At 38.2% G+C, this 26,770-nt stretch overlaps 1 protein-coding gene across 1 annotated transcript in view; it reads left to right on the top strand.

The window, feature by feature from the left end:
- The window catches only part of LOC114054062 (28S ribosomal protein S28, mitochondrial-like), a 171,482-nt gene extending 150,146 nt beyond the window's left edge, over positions 1 to 21,336 (top strand). Inside the window, exon 3 of the mRNA XM_027877137.1 lies at positions 21,033 to 21,336. Within this exon, the coding sequence (XP_027732938.1) occupies positions 21,033 to 21,198 (166 nt within the window). The 3' untranslated portion in view covers positions 21,199 to 21,336. The remainder of the gene's footprint in view (positions 1 to 21,032) is intronic.
- Positions 21,337 to 26,770: the final 5,434 nt, after the last annotated feature.

Genomic DNA, 26,770 nt, shown 5'->3' with positions numbered 1-26,770 from the left:
AAGAAAGATTGGCAAATGCGAAGTCTTCAAATTTAAAATAGGAAATGGTGAGAAAACCATAGAAGATCTTTAACGCTACTATATTAAGGCATTGGGACGAAAACATTGAAGGTTAATGGTTTCAAAAGAACTATTTTGAAAACCTCAAGGCACATGATTGCAGCAAGACAGCTAATTTGCTTAGCAAAGTCAGAATTTTTCACAGCATTCTCTGTGGATACTGTGGTTCAATCCCTGCCTTGTGTTTAGTCGGCTTTGTATTATTTAATATATTTATATCAAAGACCTAGTCAGAGAGATTGTCTCTATTTTAAGGCTATGAGAACCATCACTAGAATGCCCTGGCAGATGTTAAAGAATGTCTGTGGAAAGAATGTCAAAAACCTCTCCAAAGGAAAGCCTTTAAACCATGCCCTTAACACAGAAATGCAAAACCAGATTTAATTGCCCTTTTCCTATACAGCTCAGACAGGCAGGCTCGTTGCCTACCGCGGATGGTATGAGAAAATGCACTGTGGAAGAGAGCTGTCATGGTAAAGGCTGGGACAGAATCTATTTAGCTTTAGAGTTCACAAAGATCAGTCAAAGGAAAGCACTTGAAGTTAAAAGAAGCACAGCAAACAACAGAAAGAACAGGCTATTTTCATTTTGAATGTGTCCTTTTGAGACATCCTCTTTGCCTTTCAAGACAGCCCCCATACATGTTTTTAATATGGAATGCAGAATTTCTGAAGAATACTATCAGATTTTTTCCTAATTAAAATAGGTAGAAACAGCATTGCATAAAGCTTTGGGGGTTTGTTTTGTTCATATTTGCTATATTTGAAGTAAAGTCATTGCTGGCTTAATGAAGACTAGTTTTTAAAAGATCTGGATGCCAACAAGATGGTTTAGTTTTATTTCTTCAAAGAAGAGACATTGTAGAAATATATTAAAGTCACAAATTCTTACAATTTCTAATCAGCTCAGCATAGAGCTTTTGAAAGAAAAAATAGTCAACTGATAAAAGCTTTTTAAGGGAAACCCAAAGCTCATAGATCCTCTGTGGGGGGGGAAAAAGTCCACTTTGTGGCCTTAAGGAAGGGGCTTTACCTTGGTGCACCTTTTTGTTTTCTTTTATAACCAACAGAGGAGCAAATAACATTTAATTCATGAGCTTAATTGTCATTTCTGTATTCTAAGATGAGAGACTTCAGTTGCAGGGCTAAGTATGAAGTTGAAAATGCAGAGTTGAAAGATGGCGTCAGAAGTCACAGAAGGAAAGCAGGAGGTGGAAGAGTGCACAAAGACAAACAAGCAAATATACTGCAGCACACCACCGCTAGAACTAACTTTATTAGTCAATTATAAGGCACAGAGTTTGTGCTCAAGCACCTACTACATGTATAGTGACTTGCACAAAGTAGGTACTTAATAAATGCTTGTTTAGTTGAATAGTTTTCCATCTAAAATTGGCCTTCCTTTCTCGCACATGTAAATATAACAGATATGTATATAATACACATTTATGTGATATATTTACATCATTAGAAAATAAATTAAATGTTAGCTTTAGTATTGATGTCTGTTTAATACTGGTTGCCCAGTGTTGTTTTCTTGACCTTTTAATTAGGCTCTGAATAGTGTTTTTGATTTAAAGGTAAGAAGAAAAAAATGCAAAATTTTTGCAGATGTATAGTTAGCATTTATATAGCACTTTATATATTCATAGATGGGCATAGGGGAACTTGATCTCATCACCACTGGAAAGCTTGAACCAAAGGGTGTGTGTAAGCTGTAAAGAAGACAGATTTAGAGCCCCTTGCTATCTTCCAAACAAAAAGAGTAGATTTTTTTTTTATCGTGTTCAGTTCTGTTTATTTTCTTCATCCTGCTGGCCTACAGCACCCTGAATACCCCAGAGTTCTTAAGCCTTTCTTTTCCATTCACTGCCTGCCTCCCTGAATAGGTTCTTAGACAACCGAGAAGGCTTTGTTTCTTTCAATCACAGCTGGAACCATACTTGTAACCTTCTGGGGGTAATGTTTGCCTAAACTCTTCATTTGTTACTCCTCTGGGACCTCAAGTGCCCCTGGGGAATCCAGAGGAGTTTCTTGTATTGCTGTTTGGTGTTCTGGTAAAATGCTAGCACTTTTGATAAGTGTTGTTAAAACGTATACAAGACAATTGTTGTCTTCCAAACGGATAGGCTTTAGCATCCAATTTCAATTCCTGACCTAAATAAAGCAAATCTGTGACTAATCGTAGAAAAAATGTCATTATTTTAATACTATAATAATTGATGATGTTATACTAGTCAATAAAATAATAACAATAATATCTTATTGTATACTGCTTTATAGTATTTTTGCATAATTTTGTCATTTGATCTTAGGATCATAGAATAAAAACTAGAAACCCCCTTAGAGATCATCTTGTCCAATCCTCTCATTTCACAGATGAGGAACTTTATATAGAGAGAGGTTCAATGACTTGCTGAGGGTCACACAGGTGGTAATAAAGTTTCAAAGCCAGATCTTCTAGTTAGGCATTTGGTGCTGTTTTCCACTGTGCTGTACTATAATAACCTTATGAGGTAGATAGGTCAGATATAATTATAGCCATTTAGGAAATGAGGAAAATGAAGCTAGACAAGGGAAAGTGACTTGCCCCAAACTACACAGCTAATAAATGATAGAACTTAGACTCCAGGTATTATAACTTTGGGTCAGTGTCCTTTTAATAGACCATGGTGTCTCTTACTCTATCCTTTCAACACACTTCAATAGAGCACCTGCTATGCTAATTGGTAAAGGTTCTAAGGATAAATAAGACTTCATTCCTATCCACAAGGAGCCTATGGCCTATCAGATGAGTTTTTTTTAAAAATGTACACAAATAACTATAACATAAAGCAGAGTGTGGTAAGTACTTTAGAGGTTAGCAAGAGTTAGTGATCACTTCTGGCTGAAAGGAATCTGGGAAATCTTCAGTTGAGTAGGTAAGATTTGTGCTGTGCCTTGAAAGATGGTTAGGATTTCAACAATTATTGAGAAAATTTTCAGTCAAGTGTTAGAGAAAGAAGCCAAATTGGATAGAAAAAATGTGTACTAAAGCAGTGAGTATAGGTTATTGTTTCAAAAAGTTTCACCATGAAAGGAAGGAAGTAGTTTAAGGAGATAAGAGGGTTGACAAATTTTTTAGGATAGACAGGACTTTTGTAGGCAGAGTAGAAAAGTCTTCTATCTCTCCTGGAACAGATTGAAGATTAAAGAGAAGTGGAGATGGGGAGGAATGACTGATGGCGCAAGGCCTAGGAGGAGGCAGGAGAGGTTAGGATTGAGGAGTTAGGCTTGGCAAGGAGGGAATGAAGAAAAGATGAAGATAATAAGAAATTTTTGTATTTTCATGTACTGTGTTGAGAAGGTTTAGGTGGGAATGAGTTAAGGAGAAAGTAAAATATTTGTGATAGTTGTTATGGGGAATGTACTTAAATGTAATGCAAATAAATGAAATTAGTCATCTCCTAGGCTGGCCCCTACCTGGCTACAAGGGACAGAGGCACTATTCATGCTGCTCTTCTTAACACTTTCCTTGGCCTGCAGGGAAGGGAGAGAAACACCATTGCATCAATGTTCCCCACTGATCTCCGCTCCCGAGCTGCCTAACTCCCTGAAAATATACCCCTTTCCCCAAAGTGTCCCTAAAAGACATTGAATAAACCCTGTGGGCAGATCATTCCATCTCTCTGAGCCTCAGTTTATCCATTTGTGAAGTCCAAATAAAATTGTAAAACTAAATACCATGAAGGACTTCAAGCATAATGTAGAAGAAACTTACTTGAGGAGGTGCCCAGAAATCTATAATAGGAAATAAATGGGTGAAGAGTTGAGACTACTGCTTCTGTCCAAAAAATCCTTATGAGAATGGTCTACCTATGTTTTAAAGGACAAGCTGAAGGATGAACAGGATGGAGAGGGAACTCAGACATATTAAAGAAAATGGAGATGTTTTGCTTTCAGGGGAAGAGAGATGCCATTCCATCCTGTCAGTCTTCTAGTCTGGCCTCTTCCAGCTTGCAGGGAGATAGAGCATGTAAGTCTCCTGGGCAGGCCTCTTGCCTGCAGGGGATCAGAGAGAGATGCTATTCCATCGTGACACTCTCCTAGGCTGGCTGCTTCTTGCTTGCAGACAACAGAGATGCCATTCCATCCCGCTTCCTCCATCTGCTAACTTCTGACTTGCCTTAACCTGCAAGGAAAGGAGAGAAAAACTATTCTACCAGCTCCCCGCACTGGTTCCCTCTCCTGAGCTACCTGACATCCCGAGAAGACTCCACTCTGAGGCCTTTCTCCTAGTAATGTTGATAACCCACTTGGATTCATTTGTGAATGCTTCACAAACTCCCGTTCGGTCATATTCTTTCCATCCCAGTGATTCTGAACTCTTAGATATCATTATTCAAACCCCATTCTCTGTTCCTCAGTGCCCACTTCTTTGTTCCCTGCCCCTTCAACTCAACCCCTAAAGCCACAGTGTTCTGCTGTAAAGCTACCCACTCTCTCCACTGTGCTCTCTGAACATTTACTCCATAGGTAACATATTTACTTTCATCATAAATATTTTTGTTTCTCACTCCTTTCATTTTTTGACTTCCTTCTAATAATACAGCCTCTGTGGCCACTCCTTCCACTACTGGTTGCACACCCCCGCCCCCCATCAAGGTGAGGGAATTAAAATATTCTTTGTTCTTCATTGCCAATTCCAAGTTCATCCTCTCTCACCATCACTCGGTAACCTCTCCTCCTTTGGTGTTCACTCAATCCATATCTACCCCTCAATCAAAACTCTGGTAGCTATTTGTCTATAGACGTCCAGGATGACTCACTTCTTTCCTCAATGAGTTCAGTGCCTTGGTCACAGTCTTTCTCTGTTCCCCAACTCCTGCCCTCCTACTAGGGGACTTCAATATACATACTGAAACTTCCTCAAACCCCCTTTCCTCTCCATTTCTCAACTAGCTTGTTTACCATTACCTACTCTTCCACCCCACATCATCCACACGCAGAGATCATCATACCTTTGATCTTGCCATCACCTCCAATGCACCACTTTCTTGTTACTGAACTCTGAAATTCCTTTATCTCATCACAATCTGATGCCATTCCATGTCTCCTTCTGCCTTGCAACACCAAGCTTTATTCTTCATCCTCACTGTGAACTCCAATCTCTTGACCCCTTCGTTCTTTTCCAGGCCATAATTCCTACACTGATAACATTCTCCTCCCTTCTCTGTCTCCATCCCTTGATGAACCAACCAGTTCAACTCTGCACTGTCCTCTTCTCTCCAATCCTCATCTCCTGTTAAAGATCTTTCCCTGCCAAACTTTAGCTCTGTATTAATCATCTACTGCCTTCACTCTTGCTCACATGCTACCAAATGAAGCTAGAGAAAATCACAAAACCATACTGACTGGATTCACTACAAATTGATGTTATGGAATCCCAACTGGGCCCTCACTAGAACAAAGCAATCCTTTTACACTTCCCTAATTGACTCCCTATCCCACTCACCACAGGGGTTTTTTTAAGTCTTCTTATTCTTCGAGTGTCCCATAACTTGCTTTCCCTTCTTCTCAGCTGTAAAACTTGCTTCATATTTCACTCAAAAAAAACCAAGACCATTCACTGAGAGCTCTTCTTTGTTCTACTACTTCACTTTTGCCCCAGTTTCACATGAAGAGGTGGCACTTTATATGCACAAGTGATTCCATTCCATCCCATCTTTCCCAGCAGTTAACCTCCTCTAACATCCCCACTCTTTCACATGTCTTAAATCTCACCCTGTCTACTGGCTGCTTCCCTCCTGTCTACCAACATGCCCATGTATCTCCCATCTTCAAAAAACTCACTTGATCCACCCACCCCTACCATCATCCATCCTACCTCTCTCTTGCTTTTCTATCACCAGTGCCTCCTCTTATTTGTCTCTTGCTCTCTTCTTAACTCTCTACAGTCTGGCTTCCAACTTCATCATTCAACCAAAACTATTCTCTCCAGTGTCAGCAATGATCTCTTAATTGCCAAATCTTATGTTCTTTTCTCCATCCTCATCCTTCCTGACCTCTCAATAATTTTTGACACTGTCAATCATTCTCTTCTCCTCAATACTAACTTTTCCCTAGGTTTTCATTATACTATTCTATCCTTGTTCTCCTATTTCTCTCTGACTACTTTTTAGTGTCCTTTACTAGATCTTCACCCACATCACATTTGCTAATCATGGGTGTCCCAAAGGATTCTGTATTACTACCAGTTATCTTCTCCTTCTAAACTATTCCACTTGGTGGATCACTTGGTAATCTCATCAGCTTCCCATGGATTCAGTTATCATCTCTATTCTGATGATTCTCAGATCTCTTTATCCAGCCCTAATCTCCTCTAGTCTCAGAACTCCAGTTGCTTACTGAACATCTCAAAATGAATGTCTCATAGACATCTTACACTCAGTATGTCCAAAACTGAACTCATTATCTTTCCCCCCAAACCCTCCACTCTTCCTCATTTCCCTATTACTGTCAAGGGTACTATCATCCTCCTAGTGTTCAGGCTCAGAAACTTGGTGTCATTATCAATTCCTCACTTTCTCAACCCCCATAACCAATCTGTTGCTAAGTTCTATTGATTTTACCTTTGCAGCATCTTTTGAATATGCCCAAGTTTGATTTCATGACTTTCTCCAGCAATACTTACTGGGCAGGCTAGAACTCAGATTGTGTGCATTACCCAGGATTAAAGATTGTCAGAGTTCATATATCAAGGAAATATGTCATTGAAGTAGCTGATCATAATGTTCACCTAAATAGGGAGGCAAAGAAGCAAAAAAAGGTGGGGGGGGGGCAGATGTGCTAGGAGTATAGGAAAACACTGAAAAAGTAAAATGAGGTTGAAACCATCAACTAGCATTGATTCAGCACCTGCTGCATTCCAGGTACTGTCCTAGGTACTGGAGATAGAAATAACAAAGAGTGAAATAATTCATATCCTCAAGGAATGGGAGGAGTAAATTCTTTAAGGAGTAAGGGAATAGGATAAGCAGAAATGGTGGGATAAGAAATTTCAGTCATAGGGAAGAGGCAGATGGTGGTGCATTGGATAGAGTGAGGATCTTAGAGTTAGAAGATCCGAGTTCAGTTCAGCTGCAGACACATTAACTGCGCCCAACCCTGGGCAAGTCACTGTTTCAGTTTTCTCAATCATGAAATGGGGATTATCATAGCACTTACCTCTGTTGTGAGGATTAAGTGAGATAAAATCTGAAAAAAGCATTTGGGGGGGGGAGCTAGGTGGCACAATGGATAAAGCTCCGGCCTTAGAATCAGGAGGACCTGAGTTCAAATGTGACCTCAGACACTTGACACTTACTAGCTATGTGACCCTGGACAAATCACTTAACCCCCCTCCCCAATCGCCTCACCAAAAAGAAGAAGAAAAAAATCATTTAGCATTTGGCACACAGTAGGTGCTACATAAATGTTTATTCTTTTCCCTTTTCCTCTGTCTCTTAAATATGTTACAATACTTATCTGTGTGTATGCTATGATATATATGCTATGATGTTTTAATATTTCCAAAGAAAATAATCAAGGAAGATATCCATAGATGATGACACAAACTTAAAAAATGTTGTCACTTGTCTAATCAGAAGAAGAAAAACAGATTAGGAACCTTATTTAGTTAGGATTGAGGGTCAGGAAAGAGACAGAAGCATTGCTTTAGTAATTTATGTGGAAAACAGTTCTCTTTGGTTATATTCAGAGAACTGATTATTTTAGGTACTGAGTTAATTTTTTAGTTACTATACTACCCAGCAAATGCCTTCTTCATTTGCTTAGAATTCCCAAATTATGCCTTTTTTCTCCATAATTTTGTGGACAGTTGTCTCACTGAGACTTCCCTGTAAGACTTTGCTTGGCAGTAGTTCAGTCAAAGGTCAAACGAAGAGAAAGAACACAAATCAGGACAGTGTTTTTATAAACCTAAAATAGTTTATCATTTCCTGTTCCCTCATTCTATTTGAGGATCACTTCATGTTTTAATGTATTCAGGGGATGGCTTGTCACTTTAAGGAAAAAGTAAATAATCTTTAAAGGTCTGTTCCTGTAACTCTGTGAGGTCACCAGGTCATCTCTGTGGTCTCCACTAGCTTTATGAACCTGTGAATCCTGATGTGTGTATGTGTATGTATGTATGTATATATACATGTGTATAATAATATATACTTACTATGAAATTTACAGAATTCATAGTTTCTTTAATATGAGTATTCCTTCGCCAACACAGATGACAACCCCTCTACCTCCTACGAGATGATCTTCATGAGATGGTGATGAATTTCTCAAAATTCACACAGGTTGATTCTTGAATAGCAGACATACTGAGCTCTTACTAAAAGCCTTTCTCGCTTTAGTAGAACTTGCCATAGCTAGAGCTGCGTGACAATCAATAGCTGTCAAGAGGCTTAGATGACCTCTATGCCATGATGAAATATTAAAGTGGACCTTAAAATTAAAGTTGATACTTTACTGTTGAACAAAGATCATTCAACATAGTAACAGAGATAAGGCACAGAGCTGATGGAACACTTGAATCAGTTCCTTGGTCATCCTCAAGGGAAGAGTTTAAGGTGTGTTTGCGGGGTGGGCCAAAAACCTTTAGTGGCTGCTCTGGATTTAATGTGATGCCCACACCTAGATTTGCCTGAACCTGTATCCTGATAGCCCTTCCAAGGCTGCCCTGGATCTAAACTGATCTCCTTAGGAGAAGAGGGATAGTTTACAGATTGTCTCCTTATACTACAATTCTAACAGTAACAACAGGTGGGTGTCTTACTTAAATCATGCAGAGTCAGCTATCATTCATTCCTATTTCCCCAAGTTCAGAGTTTAAAAGGGTATGTGTGTGTGTGTACAGTATATGTTACAAGGTTATATTCAAAGTGAATATAATAGGAAAAAGAATGATAGAAAAGTGACTGGCATAAAAAATTATCAATAAAACTTGATATTATACATACACACGCACACACATATACATACATATATATATATAAATTAAAATATTTTTAAAATATTCCCCCCAAAATAATAGAATAAGTTTCTTTTCCATTTTGAAAAACTTATCTTCAGTATAATATTATTTTTCGTTGTGACTTCATAATTTTAACAAAGACAAATAATCAAAAACAAAAGAACCCTATGCAAAACCCTTGGCATTTAATAAAATAGAACCAAACAAATTAACAGGTAAGTAAAAAATGCACTTTTTCTGGATCGGTTTTTAAGTCTTAATGTTCCAGTTACCTTTGGCTTTGTTTTCTTTTACTATTATCAATGTCATGGATAATTTTAAATGTAAAAAATTTGTAAACTATAAGGAAATGCCATAAGGTCTTAGTGTCTTACAATTTATAAGATATATGCTTTGAGTCTTTCCCAGTAAGATGAAATATTTATGTATAAGGGATACCAGCTTTCTCTTTTGAATAACAGTAGAAGTTGTTGTTGCTTATCCAAGATTACAAGGACAGATCTGTCCATGAGACACAATAAAACTAACTAGCCCATGTAGGGATTAAACCTCTAAGATTACCTTCAGCAGTGTCTTCCAACCAAGTTAAACAACCATTAACAATGGAAAAATTTCAGTAGACTAACAGTGGGTTTGTATAGTGTAGTTTTAGAGTTTGGCAAATCCATGGGTTGCTTTCTGTGAGTTAAGAATGGTTTGTACATTTTTTTTGTTATATTTTAAAATGTGAAAAAAAAAAAGCCAAATTCTTATCTCTCAGGTCCTACAGAAGCAGGTAGCAGGCCAGATTTGACCCAAGTACAGTAGTTTGCCACCCGTAGTATAGTTTGCAATCAACTAAAAACATTTATTAAGTGCCTACCATGTGCTCAGCACTATGTTAAGGACTCCAGGTACAAAAAGAGGCAAAAGACAGTCCCTGCCCTCAAGGAACTCACAATCTATCGGGGGATACAACATGCAAACAAATATATGCATGGCAAGCTCTTTACAGGATAATTAGGAAATAATTAACTGGAATTAATAGGAGTTAGAGCACTGGGTTGGGAATTAGAAAGATTCATCTTCATGAGTTCAAATTTGGCCTCAGACACTTACTAGCTATATGACCCTGTTACTTAACCCTGTTTGTCCTAGTTCATCATCTGTAAAATGAGCTGGAGAAAGAAATGGCAAACCACCCCAGTATTTTTGCCAAGAAAACCCCAAAATGAGGTTACAAAGAGTCAGACACAACAGAAGTGATTCAACAACAACAAAGGGAAAGCTTCCTGTAGAAGGTGGGATTTTAGTTGGGACTTAAAGAAAGCCAATGAGATCAGAGATACCCAGAGCAGAGAAGGGAGAGCATTCCAGGCATGGTGGACAATCAGAGAAAATGACCAGTGTTTTGTTCATGTGACAGCGAGGACACCATTGTCATTGGTTGGAATAACACATTTGTGGAATAAGGGGTAAAAATATTGGAAAGGTAGGAGGGGACTAGGTTACGAATGGCTTTGAATGTCAAATAGCATTTTGGATTTGTTCCTGAAGAAAACAGGAAACCATTGGAGTTTATTGAATGGGGGGTAGGGGAGTAATGACATGATTAGACCCGCACTTTAGGAAAATCATTTTAGTGGCTGAATGGGGGATGGATTGGAGTAGGGAGATACTTAAGGCAGGCAGACCCACCAGCAGGCTATTGCAATAATCCAGGTATGACATGATAAGGGCCTGCATTAGAGTGATGGCAGTGTCAGAGGAAAGAAGGGACATAATTTGAGAGATGTTGCAAAGGTGAAATCAACAGGCCTAGGCAACAGCTTGGACATGGGGGAGGGTAGATGAGAGATACTGAGGAATCCAAGATGATTCCTAGGTTGTGAGCCTCAGAGACTTGGGGATAGGTTTAAGGGAAAAGATAACAAATTCCATTTTGGACATAATGAGTTTAAGACGTCTACCAGTTTGAGATGTCTGAAAGATAGTTGGAGACGTGAGATTGGAGGTCATCAGAGAGACTGGGGCAGGATAGGTAGATTTGAGAATCATTAGCATAGAGATGATAATTAAATCCATGGTAGCTGATGAAATCACCAAGTGAAATAGTGTAGAAGGAGAAGAGAAAAAAGTCCAGGAGAGAACCCTGAGGTGCACCTATGGTTTGAAGTAACTTCAGAGAGAGAGCAGTTTTGGTGGAGTGCACCAAATTGTAAGGGGTTAAGAAGAGAATGAGAGGAGAGAAAGTGGAAGCATCTATTAGAGATATCTTTTTGAAGATTTTAGCTACAGGGGGCAGATGGGATACAGGACAATAGTTAGCAGGGATGGAAGGATCAAGTGAGGGTTTTTTCAGGATGTGGGACACATGGGCTCCCACTGTAGGTGGTTAATGAGCCTGAATGAGGTGGTAGACTGTAGGTGGTAGGAAATGAGCCTGAATGCAGGGAAAGAGTGAAAATAAGTGAAACAGACTACCCCATCAGTCATCCCCACTCATTCACTTATTTTCTATATGTTGGAGAAAATGGGATGGAATGACATCACTTGAGCAAATTGAAGGATTAGCCTTGGTAAGGATTAAGGCCACTTCTCATGTGAGACAGGGATGAAGGCATATGAATGAAAGGACATGAGAAAAAGGAGAGAAGAGGGAGTTCACAGTGAATGACCTCGATTTTTTCTGTAAGATATATGACACAGTTCTCAGCTGAAAGAGTAGGGGCAAGGGGGTGCCATGGGAGGTTTGAGGAGGGATGAAAAGGTTTGAAAGAGCTACTGAGAAGCATAGGCAGGTGAGTTGATAAGGGAGGTATAGTAGGATTGCCTAGCAGCAGGGAGGGTCCAGTTGAGGTTGTGCAACATAAATTTGTTGTGCACCCAAAGGGTTTTCCTTCTGCTTTCTTCATACCATATCCATACTATAAGTTTTATTTCTATATCCCTTTTGATATTTTTTAGAAGATGTACGTATATGTATTGTTAATACAACTAAACCTTTTGCTAAACCTTTGCTACTTCTCCATTCTGGGCTCAGTGGTTCTTTAATCACTACACATTTCTGACTACATAAATCTAGTATCCCTCTAGTTTATCGTCATACTTCTAAAACTGAGAAAATCGCCATTCAGATGCTGTCAGATCAGTAGAAAGAAAGGGAACAAACATTTATTAAGCATTTACCATGTACTAGGCATCGTGCTAAGTTCTGGGGTTACAAATACAAGCAGACAGTCTTTGTCCTCAAGGAGCTTACATTCTAATGGGGAAAAATAACAGCAAAGGGAGCTGAAGAGGGAGGTGGATGAAGAAGGCACCAGGAATGGCCACATGGTTTTGAAGTTCAAAAGCCAGGCAAAGGCCAGGAGGGCAATGAAGGGTGGCCTGAGCCCCTCCACAAAATGAGTTCCAGGAGGAATTTACCAATGGAGAAGAGTATAGCCTTTACGGAGAGCTGAACAGGTTGAGAAAGCTTTAGGAATGGCTGGATTCTCATGTCCTTAGTCTGATAACATTTTACCTTTTTAAATCAAGCCCTGAATTTAATACTGACCTTCATTGCTTCAGTGTAATGTTGAAAACATCCATTGAAGATAATTCTTCTTTAGAGGGTTTTTATTTATTGTCGTTTTCTCCCATCTCTTGTACATCTAGACTTTAGATGACTTTTTTCCAGGTGTATTTTTTGTTTTTTTACTAAAAATAGTAATTTCCTATTTCTGTAAAAAAAATTTTTTAAATGCTGAGATTTCTTTCACCTTGCAATTTTTATGAGATGATGGAAAATAATATTATGAATTTCCAAAAAAAAAGTCTATCCATAAAAGAAGTATATAGACCACAAACTTTAATGAAATGTTTATTTTCATCACATTTTATATTTAATAGATATCAGTAGTAAAGATTTTAATTTTGCAAAGGGTAAGTAAAATGGCTGATTAATTTGACCTTAAACAAGTATTATAAGCATCTCAAAACTCTGAACTTAAAAGCTTTTCTTATTTAGGTAATCCTTTAGATGTCAGGGAAAAGTCCCAAGTCCTTAGCCTTGTTTTTAAGGCACTTCACAGTTGGTTTCCACCCTACCTTTTCAGCTTTATCTTTCATTACTCCCTTATATGAATCTTTTGCTTCAGCCCAGTTGGCCTGTTCTTGGCACTATGCTGAACCCCTGCCCCCATCTAGAATGCTTTTCCTTTCCTTTATGCCTCTTTAAATCTTGTACATCCTTTAAGGCCCAATTTATATCTGCTTTCTCTCTTACTTCCCTAATCACTCCAGCTGGAAGTAACTTGTCTGTCCTCTGAATTACTACAACAGTTTTAAAAATTTTGTTGTCCTTCCACTTATCTCACTACTGCCTTATTTTGTATTCTTTTTTCCTATACATGTGAAGGAGCAATCCCTCTGACAGCATGGAGTAAAGGAAGAGCTGTGCATTTGAAGTCAGAGGGGCTAATTTCAAATCCTGGCTCTCTCTCAATTACTGCATTTGACTTGGGGCAAGTCACTTAGCCTTTCAGGTCCTCAGGTTTCTCATCCACAAAATAAAGGGGGCAAACACGGTGATCCCAAAGCCCTTTCCAGCTCTAAGATCTTATATTTTTAACTCAGTTTAAACTGTGAGAGCCTTTGGAGAGGAAATACTACCCTGACCCAGTACCAAATAAGTATCTTCCACATAGTTGGGACTTGACATTTGCTGATGTTGTCATTTCTGGCAGCAAAGATTCTTATAGAAGCATCCTTGGTCCTCCCCTCTAATTCCATTTCCAAAAGAAGGAGTACTCACATATGGAAGTAACAAGACCCACAAAAATATCAAAGTATTTCTGACATTCCTTCCCTGCCTGAAAAAGAATTTCTTTTCTTTTCTTTTCTTTTTTTTTGCTTAGGCAGTTGGGGTTAAGTGACTTGCCCAGGGTCACACAGCTAGTAAGTGTCAAGTGTTTGGTCTGAGGCCGGATTTGAACTCGGGTCCTCCTGACTTCAGGGCCGGTGCTCTATCCACTGTGCCACCTACCTGCCCCTGTGAAAAAGAATTTCTTTAGATGATTTGATTCCTTGAAATGTTATGATCTGAATGAAGGTATTTAAAATTATAAAACATGTTTTATATCATTGCTAAAAAGTATTTACTGTATTTGTAGTTCTTTCCTAGACTATGAAAAGAAAATATGGTTGACATGTCATTTATCTGGCCAAGTCTAGTCTCTTGAAACAGTCGACAAGAAAGTTTTTTATTTTAATGTCACGTTGGCCAATTTCAAGTATAAAACCTATCAGATTGTATGTATGTTTCATGCAACCAGCAATCCAACTTTTTAAAACTACTGTATGTTAGTTAATGTGTATTCTGTGTAAGACGGGTAGACAAAGGAGAATCAAATAAAATTACAGAATCATAGAATTTCAAAACTTAGAGGTTAACTTGTTATAGAATCATAAGGTTTTTGAGCTGAAAGGAACCTTAAAGATGAGCTAGTTTAGCTCCCTAAATTTATATATGAGGAAACTTAAGCCTAGAGACATACAGTTATTTTCTCAAGTTCTCAAGAAAATAAGGAGCAAAATTAGCATTTAAATTCTAGCTATGAATTCAATGCTTTTTCCATCATACAAATTTTGTGTAATACCCTCATTTTTACAGGTGATAAAATTTAAGACCAGAGGTGTTAAATGATGTTTAAATGATATTATTGCTTCTTTATCTTACACTTTTCTCATTCATTTAAAGTATTAAATAACTTTCCATCAAGAAGGAAAAGATAATTCTCCTGGAGTTAGGATTGAGCAGAAAACCCAAAAGTTCAGACAGGCATGGAATCTCTTTATAGTAGTAGCATGGAAATACTAGGGTCATGGAATGGAGTCATGGCAACTAGATCATAACCTCAGAACCACATGGCCTCCAGAGAAAAAGGGCCCTCAGATGCAGGCCGAGAGCCCTGGGATAAATAAACCAGCTTTGTGAATCTTAATCCCTGGGACATCACTTTAAAACAGCCCAAGCTGGGAGGATGAGTCCAGGAAGAGAAAGTTTCTAGGAAATTGGAGTCAGGATCTCCACAAGCTTTAAGGGCAGTGCTTGCAAGTCCCTTGAAGCCTGACTTTTGAGGGAGGTCTTATGGAGGACAGAGGTGGAAACTATTTTTGTTTTGTTTTCTCTTTTGCCTCTAGGATAAAATACAAACTCCTCAGTTTGGTATTTAAAGCCCTGCACTATCTGACTCCAGCCTCTTTTCCAGACTAATTCAATCATACTCACTTTGATTCACTCTGTATTCCAGCCAATTCAGACCAATTGCTGTCTCCTATTGCCATACCTTTACAAAGACTGTCTCCTATACATGTGAAACACTTCCTCTGTACTTCCACCTCTTAGAATCTTAGCTTTCTTCAAGAATCAGCTCAGGTGACAATTGATCTACCTACTTTGAAAAGCTCTCAAACCTTGTGAAACTATTTTCTATCTACTTATCTGTTTTCATGTTATATTCCCACCCCAACCCTCAAGTAAAGTGTAAGCTACTTGAGAACAAAGACTGTTTTTGGATTTTGTCTTCATGTCCCCAACATCCCAGAGAAGGATATGCATATATCAGTATTGTAGAAGATTTCTTGAAACATATAAAAGCAGGCTTAACTTTATTCAACAACCCTCTAATCATTAATATTAAGCAAAGCATAAAACAAGAAGACGTATTAGCCAAAGGTATTCATCATTACTAGAAAAGAAATCCAGCTCAGAATCCAAGTTGAGGGGTTCCCTATAAGTAAGGAAGTCCTCTGTACTTCTCCTGATCCTTATGTCATCCAGACCCTATCAGATCAACAGGGCAGGAAGAACTGCCATAAGGGACAGTTCACCCTTCTACTGTTGCCTTATCTTACCCCTCTTCTGACCCTGGGCCACCTAGACTTCATTGGATAACTGATTAGGAAGAGTGACATGACTGGTCACACTACTTGGATGATCTGGGAGCCATCAACTATAATATTTCCTTCCAGTGAGATGGAGAGCTGCCAGGTCTTAACTTCTGCCCTGCCTCAATACTCTCCAAATGATCAGATATTGCTATCTGACTTACCACTGTGCTCTAAGAACACCAGAGCCATGCCTTAAATATGAGTTAAGTTAACCCCTTAATTTTCAGCATTAAATGAACTACTAGAGTTCTAATGCTTTTTCTTATTTCACATTCACCCAGAGTTATTTTAAGAGGTGTATTAATTTTTCATATTTTAAAATTTTTTATTACAATGGCAACTATTTTTTCCTCCTTATAACTGTCTTGAGGAGATTGCACCAGTCAGAGGCAGAATGTAAGAAAAGGAATAAGAACTCTTTGGGGCTAAATTAAAGTCAAAGACATTTTATTACCACTTACAAAGTGCTTTCAATGAGAAATGTCTTAAATTTTCATCCACTGTTAATTGTCAAAGACGTAATGAACTAAAGAATATTTTGACTCACTTTTTTTTTTTAAGGCAGTTGGGGTTAAGTGACTTGCCCAGGGTCACACAGCTAGTAAGTGTCTGAGGTCAGATGTGTCTGAGGTCACATTTGAACTCAGGTCCTCCCGACTGCAGGGCTGGTGCTCTGTGCACTGTGCCACCTAGCTGCCCCTTGACTCATTTTTAATCCTTTTTTCAAAGCTACAGTTTGGATTTGGGTTTGAGTTCGGTTTTTTGTGTGGCATCTCTTTTTGAAGTTTTTGATCTGTGTAATATTTGCCAAAAGTCTTAGCTTTTTGTGTGTCTTTCTTTCTGTCTCTCTCTCTCTCACACACAAACATACGCGTGCACACACACACACACACACACACACACACACTCCCTTAATGGACTTAGTTTGGCCAGATTGTAAAGAAGCTTGAAGACCAAAAAGATGGCATAGAAATTGAGTTCATTGTGGTTTTAAACCTTGTGTTCTGCAAAAGCAAATGCTTTAGAAAAGCAAGCAAACAAAAAACCATGGGAGGTAATGAGGTCACCAAGTGAGAGAGTAGAGAGCTAAAAGAAAAGGCCTAGGACAGAATCTTGGGGGTACCAAGATTTTAGGAGACAACATATGGATGTTGCTGTAGCAAAAGAGTCTGAGAAAAAATGATCAGGCTGATAGGAGAAAGAACCACAAGAGAGTAGTGTCACGAAAACCCAGAGAGGAGAGAGTGTCCACAGTGTCAGATGCTGTAGAAAAGCCAAGAAGGATGAGGATAAAATAAAAGCCTTTGGATCTGCCATTTGGAAAAAGGCTATTTCAATTGAGTGATGAGTTCAGAAACTGAAGTACAAGGAGTTGAGAAGTGAGTGATAAAAAGAGAAGTGGAAGCAACACATAGGGCAGCTCTTTCTAGGAGTTTGGCTGTGAAAAGGAAGGACAGTAGCTTAAGCTTATATGGACAGTAATTTTAAGGAATGGTATAATCAAACCAGGAGAGGGCTTTTTAAGGATGGGGAGACCTACTTGAAGGGATAATCTGCAAGAGGAAACAGGAGGGTCAGGAATTTGAAACAAGTAGACAAATTGACCTGGGCAAGGAAAAGGACTTCATCAGATACTGAAGTTAATGGATCAGAGAATGAAAGATTGGTGTCTTCAGGAGTTTTGAGATAAGAAGAGTGAGATGATAGTGAAAACAAACTATTTTCTCACTAGGAGGTGTGGGAGACTTCGGAGAAGAGAAGGTGTGAGAAGTATAAAAGAGAATTAATAGAGGAGTAAAAGATTGCCTTATTGCAGTGGTGGTCCAGCTGACATTAGACAACACAGATTCATAGATGGCCAAGGCAGCATGGTTACAGAGGAGGCAGATGATGGAAGAAATACTGGGTTGAGGTTTGCCAAGTCATGAATGGTAATAGGAGAAAATGAGAAAGGCTTTGAGGGCAGAGGATGGTGTAATATTGAACTACTTAACTCTAGGGTCAAGATTAGGAAAGGTGGAAAGTGAAGCCAGAGCAACAGTGATGGCTTGGGAGGTAGAAGTCACCATGAGGATAAAGAATAGGTTTAGGAAGAATGAGGCATAGAAGGAGAGAAAATTATAGGAGCTCAGAGAGAGATTTTCAGAAATCTTTATCATAGAGGTGGAATTCTTGTAGATGGCATGATCAAGAGTAAAACCATCTGTGTGTGACTGAGATGGAGTGAAGGAGTAGAGCATAGGAGTTGAGAACATCACTATGTGTATTGATCCCCTTAGTATAAACATAAGTAGAATAGGGAGGGACAGTATGAGAACAGTACTAAATTTCTTGTGAAAGGTGAGAGAATGACATGGGTGTGATTAGATAACTGCCACCAGGATCTGGATAGAGTGAACTTCAGGGAGGAGAAGGGTGATGGTAGCAGTGGGAATAACATCTGAAAGAAATAGGGAAAAAGAAATATGCTGGCTCCCTTTCCAAGACCAGTGTGTTGGTGGGTGTGAGAGAAGGCACAATCAGCACTGAAAGATCCTCAGGGATACTGCATACAGACTTTTTACCCATCCTTTTCCTTTAGTTACAGTCACGTATGATGGGTCCTATCCCATCAAGGCTTAGTGATACCTATTAGGGGAAATTGGTCTCTTTCACTTATTATCTGTAGTTCACTTGTTACTCTTGCTTCTGTGCTTTCAAATGCTTCTGTTTGATGCAGATGGATGAAAGAGAAGGGAGAAAGAAGTCTATAACACCCATGGGATAGAAGAGTTCCTATAAAATATTCCCAAAAGATAATGGCTTAATTAGTTACTCTATCCAAAAAAACCACTTTACTTCCTTCCCCCCACACGCCTAAGGAATGAATTATTGAATAAAATGCATGTATTAAATGCTTACTGTCTGCCAAGCATTGTACTAAGGGCTGAAGATACAACAGGTACACAAGCAGCACAGTCCCTGCCCATAAGGAGCTTATGTAGGAAGAGATGACCAGGGAAGAATATTTTGGTATGAAAGTCACTATGTCAGTGAGTATAGCCATTATACCCTTTTGAGAAACAAAAGGAAATGGCAAGGAGTTGTCTACATGGTTATTAGAAAAATATAAAGCTTTATCCTACCCCTGAACTAAATGGTAGTCTCTAAATGCTCTGTATATTCTTGTTAACTGTGCCTCCAAAAAGACATGGAGAAGGTATGGAGAAGAACAACTTAACCTGACTATGAAAATAGTTTATACTAAGGGGGCAAAAACCATAGCACCCCATAGCACCAAAGCATCTTCTGGAAAGAAAACCAGGGGAGGGGAGAGTAGTCCCTGTTTTAAAGTCTGTAAAATCTTGAAGGAGACGTGTAGGACAAATAATAGCTTACTCATTCCATTCATGTATGTCTATCCACAGACCCCCTTCCCTAAGTTAACAACCTGTGGTTTAAAAGCTGACCCAATCCAGCATGACATTACATTTATATTCTCATATTAGTTTGTATAATTGGCAATATTTCTAGTCACGCAGTAGTTAGTGCTGGGATTTTGGACTATATGTGCTTGTTGTTAAATGTTATTTTTTCCACACCATAGAAGATGAGTATATTATTATTAATTTACAAATAATTCTGGTTTTCCTTCTTTTAGGACATTGCATTTATAGTATATTTCAGACATAAATATTTACAGACAAAAGATCAACTAGAAATTTATTTAAAGCCAGATTTTAACCAGATTTAAATAATCTGAAGTTTACTTTTTCTAGGAAACCTGTAATAATTAAACCTATCCAACTAAAATGTCTCCTTTATTCAATTCACTATCATCACTGGAGTTCCAAGTGGTTTTTAGATTATTTTTGGACAAAGTTATTTAGTCAAATGACTTCTTAAATTTTCTTTTTTTATTATGAACTTAACAGACATTAGTGAACATGAACATTTCCATGTACTGTACAAAGAACTGAAGATTAAATACAAAATAATGACTTTTGTGTACAGCAGAGGTGTCAAATACAAACGGGCCCACTAGACCATACATAAGTCAAAATGCAAAGGATCCTTATGGGTCATATTGACTTAGAAAACCACATATTAATGTTATTTATGTTTTGTTGGATTTTTATTTATTTTGTGAAATATTTCCCAGTTATATCATAGTTAATTATATGTGAAGATTTTACCAGTTCTGTTTTTTAAAGGGGATTATTTATCAAATAGCCTTCAGCCAGAATTATATGTGTAATTGATTTAGATTGTGCTATAATGACAATATGACTGCACATATTTTTCATAATGATGTATTATAAACAGTTTTGCACATTAGTAATTTGGTCTTACTTTCCTCTTCCTTCCGCTCTTATGTAATATGCAGAATTTACCTTTAAAGTCATGTTTGAATTGTAGGCCAATTTTAAAGTATCTATCTGAAAAATTTTCTCCATTAAAAGTCTGACTTTAAAATGGAATTAAATTAAAACATAAATATAAATTAAAAAGAAAATACTCTTATCCAGTGCTAACTTACACCACATCAGCCAGAAATGCATACTTATAAATGAGTTATTTAATCAGAAAACTTCAGCTTTAAGATGAAAAGGCATAATTATAGCAATGCTAGCCAATGGTCCTGGAATATGCTTCATGGAGATTCTTTAGGGAAGTAGCATGGTACAGTGGAAGTAGCAGTTGTTATGGAGTTAGAAGACCTGACAAATCGCACCTCTGACAGTGACGTCAGATGAAGACCTGAATTACCTTGGGCAAGTCACTTAACCTCACAGGGCCTCAGTTTTCTCATCTGTAAAATGAAGTGGTTGGATTACATGACCTCTGACGTGCCTTCTAGGTCTAAGTCTATGATGCCAATTTATAAGCCAATTTACATTAAGTATGACAAAGTTTATTATGTTGAGGTTGCCATTGTTAATTTTTCTGTGCCATCACCAGGTAAAATGCCTTTGGCTTTGATTTTTAAACTAATTGTTCACAAAATGATATGTAGAACTGATTTTTTTTTCTCTATCTCTCCCCTCCTCTCCCCCTTTCCCATTTAGAAAATACCAGAAAGGAACCAGAGTACGCCTGCGACTGCTGGATCTTGAACTCACATCCAGATTCCTGGGAGCAAAAACAGATACAACTTTATTAGAAGCTGATGCTGTGCTCTTGGGAATCCAGGACGGTAGGGACACAAAGTCCAAGGAATCAAAAGACAAGTAAACTTTGGTGATTTCAAGGCTTTAGAGACCATTTGTTAAGCTCAGATGTTCACCAAATATGTAATTAGTACAATGTACTGTGAATAAAGAAATTAATATGATACAAATCTCAATAAATAAAAGCCGTAATTGCAACCACTACTTATCAGTATTTTTTTCTTCTTCACCCTTTTTCTTTTAACCACTCTTCATTACAGTGATATGAATTTTTAAAAAAAACTATTCTTAAGAATTATTGTTGAAGGATTGGGAGTTCTTAAGAATTTTGGGAAACCAAAAGAAGCTTATGAGTAGGTACTTTAATAAAGGGTAACATAAGCAAATTAGGGAAGCATGGAAAAAATTAGCTTTCAAATCTGTGGATAAGAGAAGAGTTTGTGACCAAATAGAAGATAGAGAGGATCTCAGGAGGTAAAATGGATAATTTTGATTACATAAAATTAAAAAGGTTTTGCAAAAACAAAAGGAAAGCAGCCAAAATTAGAAGGAAACCAGGGGGTGGGGGAAGAGGAATTTACAGCCAGTTTCTGTGTTAAACACCTTCTTTCTCAAGTATATAGGGAATTGAACTAAATTTATAAAAATAAGAACCATTCCTCAATTTATAAATGGTCAAAGAATATAAACAGGCAGTTTTCAGAAGAAGAAAACAAAGCTATTAATAGTCATATGAAAAAAATGCTCTGAATCACTACTGATTACAGAAAGGCAAATTAAAACAACTCTGTGGTAACACCTCACATCCGCTAACATGATAAATACTGGAGGGGTTATGGAAAAATAGGGACACTAATTGAACTATTGGAGTTGTGAACTGGTCTGACCATTCTGGAGAGCAATTTGGAGCTATGCCCAAAGGGTTATAAAACTGTTCATGCTCTTTGAATCATCAGTACCACTACTAGGTCTGTATCCCAAAAAGATCAAAGGAAAAGGAAAGGGACTTATATGTACAAAAATATTTATAGCAGCTCTTTTTCTGGTAGCAAACAGTTGTAGTTTGAGGGGATTCCCATTAATTGGGAAATAGTTGAACAAGTTGTGGTATATGGTTGTGATGGAATACTATTGTGCTTTAACAAACAAAAGAGGGGATCAAAGGTTAATTTGGCCTAAGAGTGGAGCATATTATTTTTCTCGTGTCCTTTCTTCAAGTAGCAAGTCAAAAACTAAGGTTGTTACTGTGATTTTGCTTATATGCATATTCATGGAGCTAGAGAGCACAGCCCTTCTCATAAGCCCCCTACCTGCTTGGAGATGCCTAATTTTCCTTTGACAAAGGGCAAAGTTTTTTATTCTATATCAAGAGATTAAAGACTTGTGCACACTTGTGCACACTTGTGCACAGTTCAGCAGGGCCTTTGAAATGAGGTGGTAAGAAACGCTGCTTCAAATTTGCTTGATTTTTTTTTTTAATATGTCTGTTTTCATTCCTAGTTCAGTTGTTTTCAGTTGTGTCCAATTCTTCATCACCCCATTTGGAGTTTTCTTGGCAAAGATACAGGAGTGGTTTACCATTTCCTTTTCCAATTCATTTTGAGGAAACTGAGGCAAAACAGGGTTAAGTGACTTGGCCAGGGTCACATTGCTTATAAGAGTTTGAGGCCAGGTTTGAACTCAAGAAGATGAGTCTTCCCAATTCTAGGATTGGCATGCTATCTACTGTGCCACCTCTCAGAGGAGAGATGTTTTACTATAATAGTTTACACAGAAAGTAATAAAATTTTAGAACTCATTGCAGTTTCTTAGGGTTGGAAGGGATATCAGAAGTGACAGTCTAGCAGGGGTGGGAAGTCTGTGGCCTCAAGGCCACATGTCGCCTTCTAGGTCCTTAGGTGTAGCTTTTTGATTGAGTCCAAGTTTTACAAAAAAAATCTTTTTATTAAGGGGATTTGTTCTGTGAAATTTGGATTCAGTCAAAGGGCCATACTTGAGGACCTAGAGGGCCACATGTGGCCTCAAGGCTGCAGGTTCCCCACCCCTGGTCTAGCCCACACCCAATCGAGAAATCTCTCTCCAATATGTTCAACAAGGCCTTAATTTAAGACTTCTGCTGTGGAGAAACTGACCATCTCCTAAGGTAGCCTATTCCATTTTTAGATAGTTAATTGTTAGGTAGTTTTTCCTCACATAGAACTTAACTTTCCCTCTTTGTGTGTTCTACCCGTTGTTTCTAGTTCTCATGTCTTCTGAGGCCAAGTCTCTTCTCTTTTAAACATGAAAACATCTCAAATGCTTGAAGACGACAATCACATTACCCCTAAGTCTTCAGGCTGAACACCCCCAGTTCCTTCAAGAGACCCTTTATGCATGATCTTAATTAAATTAAGTCCTTTCATCATTTTGGTTGCCTTTCTGGACATTCTCAAGCTTACTAATATCCTTCTTCAAATGTGATACCCAGAACTGAATACTAAAAATCAGGTATGGTTTGATCAGGACTGAGTACAGGGGAACTGTTAACTCTCTTCTTTGGGGTACCTTGTCTTTATACTGCCTAAAATCACATTGCCTCTTGGGGCTGCTAAGTCACCATTGGCTTGTATCAAACTTACAATCCACTAAAATCCACATGTCTTTTTTCAAATGAACTGCTATCTAGCCACACCAATAGTGGATCTGGACTGTTCTCCAACATAATGGCTATACCTGCCAACTTTGTGTCATCTGAAAATTTGATAAGCATGCTATCTATGCCATTCTCCCAATCTTTCATAAAACTAATATCATAAACACTTAGCACAGTGCCTGGCACATAGTAGGCATTTAATAAATGTTGATTGATTGATTGATTAGCATAAGGCTAAACACATTCCCTTGGGCACCCTGCTAGAAACCAAGTTGACATCAAACTATTAGTGACTAGTTCTGAATTTATCTAAATGAAGTCCACGCTTTTCCATCTCCTCCACGAGAACAGCATGGTGAAGTAGAATGAGTCTTTGTTTGGAAGTCAGAGGACCTGAATTCAAATGTCATCTCAGATATCTCTGTCACTTTCCTTATCTATAAAATTAGAGTTAGAATGGCTGATTTCTAATGTTCCAACTCTAGATCCATTATTCCTGAAATGCTTCACTAAAATATTGTTGTTCAGTCATTTGTCGTGTCTGACTCTTTTTGACCCCATTTGGGGTTTTTTTGGCAAAGATACAGGGGTGATTTGCCATTTCCTCCAGCTTGTTTTACAGATGAAGAACTGAGGCAAACAAGGTTAAGTAACTTGCCCAAGGTCACACAGCTAGGCTGTGTTTGAGGCTGGATTTGAACTTATTAAGACGAGTCTTCCTGACTCCAGGCCCAGCACTCTATCCACTGTACCACCTGGCTGCCCTACACTAAAATACAAGGATATAATGTACCTGGTCTTCTCTTTCTAGTTCAGACCTGTGATTTCATCAGTGTGGGAAACTCCAAGTGTAGAAACTTTCCATCAATAAGATCACCAATTCATCTGTAACTTAGGAGTCAAGGTATTGTCAGGGTCACCAAGAAACTGAGTAACTTGCCCATGGTCCCAAGCCCAAATGCTTCTTTGTTGTCTTTCTCATTCCCTTCCTGCCTCAGCCCATTCCTGAGTTTTCACATTCTTGACACTGTTCTTATGGGACCACATGATGAGGGTTGGTGCTGACTAAGGGTAGTCTGATGGTGGCTTAGGCTTAGGACTGAATCAAAATGAGACACTCATAACCCAAACAAACAAGCAAAAAGTTTACTTAAAAGGATATTTAGCTAGGATTCAACACTGGTTCTGTTTCTATGCAGAATTGTGTCTGGTGTTAGATCAGAAGATAGTGTTGACTTCCCTGGCAGTGGGATATTCATCCAGTCAGGGAAACACTGACTCATCGTAGGCTGACCTTTCTATATTTTAGATGTCCAGGAAGCTGTATCAAGCTTAAACCCTACTCTTGTAGACTAATCAAGTCTTGAAGCAGCTTCCCTGATCCATAGGAGAGAACTAGTCCAGCCTACATGGCATGTACTCTAATAAATCCTGTTTCTGGCAAACCATGCATACCCTTGTATTAATCTTCTTGTTACCTTGCCTCGCTTCCACCTTCTGTAAATGTCTCTTTAAAAAAAAAAAAGATGGCCAATGTCATTACATATAGATCTTTCTTGTAAGCCGTTGTAAGAATTGTTTCCATTTTGGGTTTTAGAGTTTCATTATTGAGAGTTTCAAATGTCTCCCAAGCTGACTTTTCCTAGAGAATGTTAGTTCATGACATCTACCTTATTCTTTCTTTGAAACCTGAAATCTTCCCCAAATCATGGATATATATCAGACCACACTCAGAGTTTTCCTATCTTCTATGACAGATTCTGAGATGGACTGATCACTTCTCAAGGATCCCATCATTTCCATTCCAGCCACTAGTTTTTACTTGTTGATATCAGAATTTAGATTTAGAATGTCACTTCCTCTCCCTGTTTCTTCCAAATTTTGACAGATGAAATTTTCATTAAAGAAAGTAATTTTTAATTGTTCTGTGTTGGGCAGAGAGCAGGAATCTGCTCAAGAGGATTTTCAGGTAATTGGCATCACCTGTCACTACTATGCTAAGCTACTAAGCCAGGCTTGTTATCTGTTTCCCAAATTTTTCACCCATTTACTTTTTCACTCCAGTTAGTTTGTAATGTGCTCTGATGACAATATTGCTTCTGTCATTGCTTCTATTAATCTTCACCCAAATCCTCCCCACCATGCTTTTGCCATCTAGTTCCTAAAAGTCTTTACATGGGCAAAACTTTCCCTTGTCCAATCCATCCTCCACACATCTGTTTAAAATTATTTCCCTAAGACTAATTAGTTGGACCATGACCATGTGAGTCCCCTATTCAAATTAAATCCAATGGCTCCCTATTGACTCTAGGGAGTCAACCTTTTTAATTTATATTTTCGTGTAAGTTTTGTAATGTACATAATCATTATGGTAGTACATGTATGTAATTTTTAAGTAAATAAATATACATACCTTGTGGATAAATGCTCACGCATTTTTACTGAAAGAATGAATCATACAAAAAGTCTTGAGACCACTGGTCTGTATGTCTCTTCCTCAGATACCCATCTGTTTACTTCCCATATATGCCTTTCTCTTCTGAAGCCATTTCTGTTATTTGGCAACAATGTCACTTAATTTCTCTGGACCTTAGTTTTCTGATCTATAAAATGGGGAAGGTGAACTTCTAATGTCCCTTTCAACTCTATGAACACCATGATGTGAACATCAACTATGCTGTTCAGGTCTCATCCTTGAAAATATTGTTTCAAGAATGGTTTAGATTAATTCATAGATGATAAATTCCTATTCAGTTTCTGAAGAAGGCCAGAAGTTTGGAAGGTATATCCCTAACATCCTGAAATGACATTAGAGAGAATTAAAAAAACATTTGTACCACTGTAAGAGAATACTGGGCTTCTTGGAGCACTGATCTGAATTAACATTCCTTGAATCAACATTTTAAAAAAGTAACTGCCAAATGAAGAGCCAAAAAAGAATTCTCTTTAGGCTGCACTTTGGACTCTCCTCCAGACCTTCTCTACTATGCCACAGAAACCTTTT

Source organism: Vombatus ursinus, unplaced genomic scaffold (assembly GCF_900497805.2).
Source record: "Vombatus ursinus unplaced genomic scaffold, bare-nosed wombat genome assembly UNPS02014812.1, whole genome shotgun sequence".
Classification (NCBI taxonomy): Eukaryota; Metazoa; Chordata; class Mammalia; order Diprotodontia; family Vombatidae; genus Vombatus; species Vombatus ursinus.
This window is presented reverse-complemented; position numbering and strand designations above follow the sequence as displayed.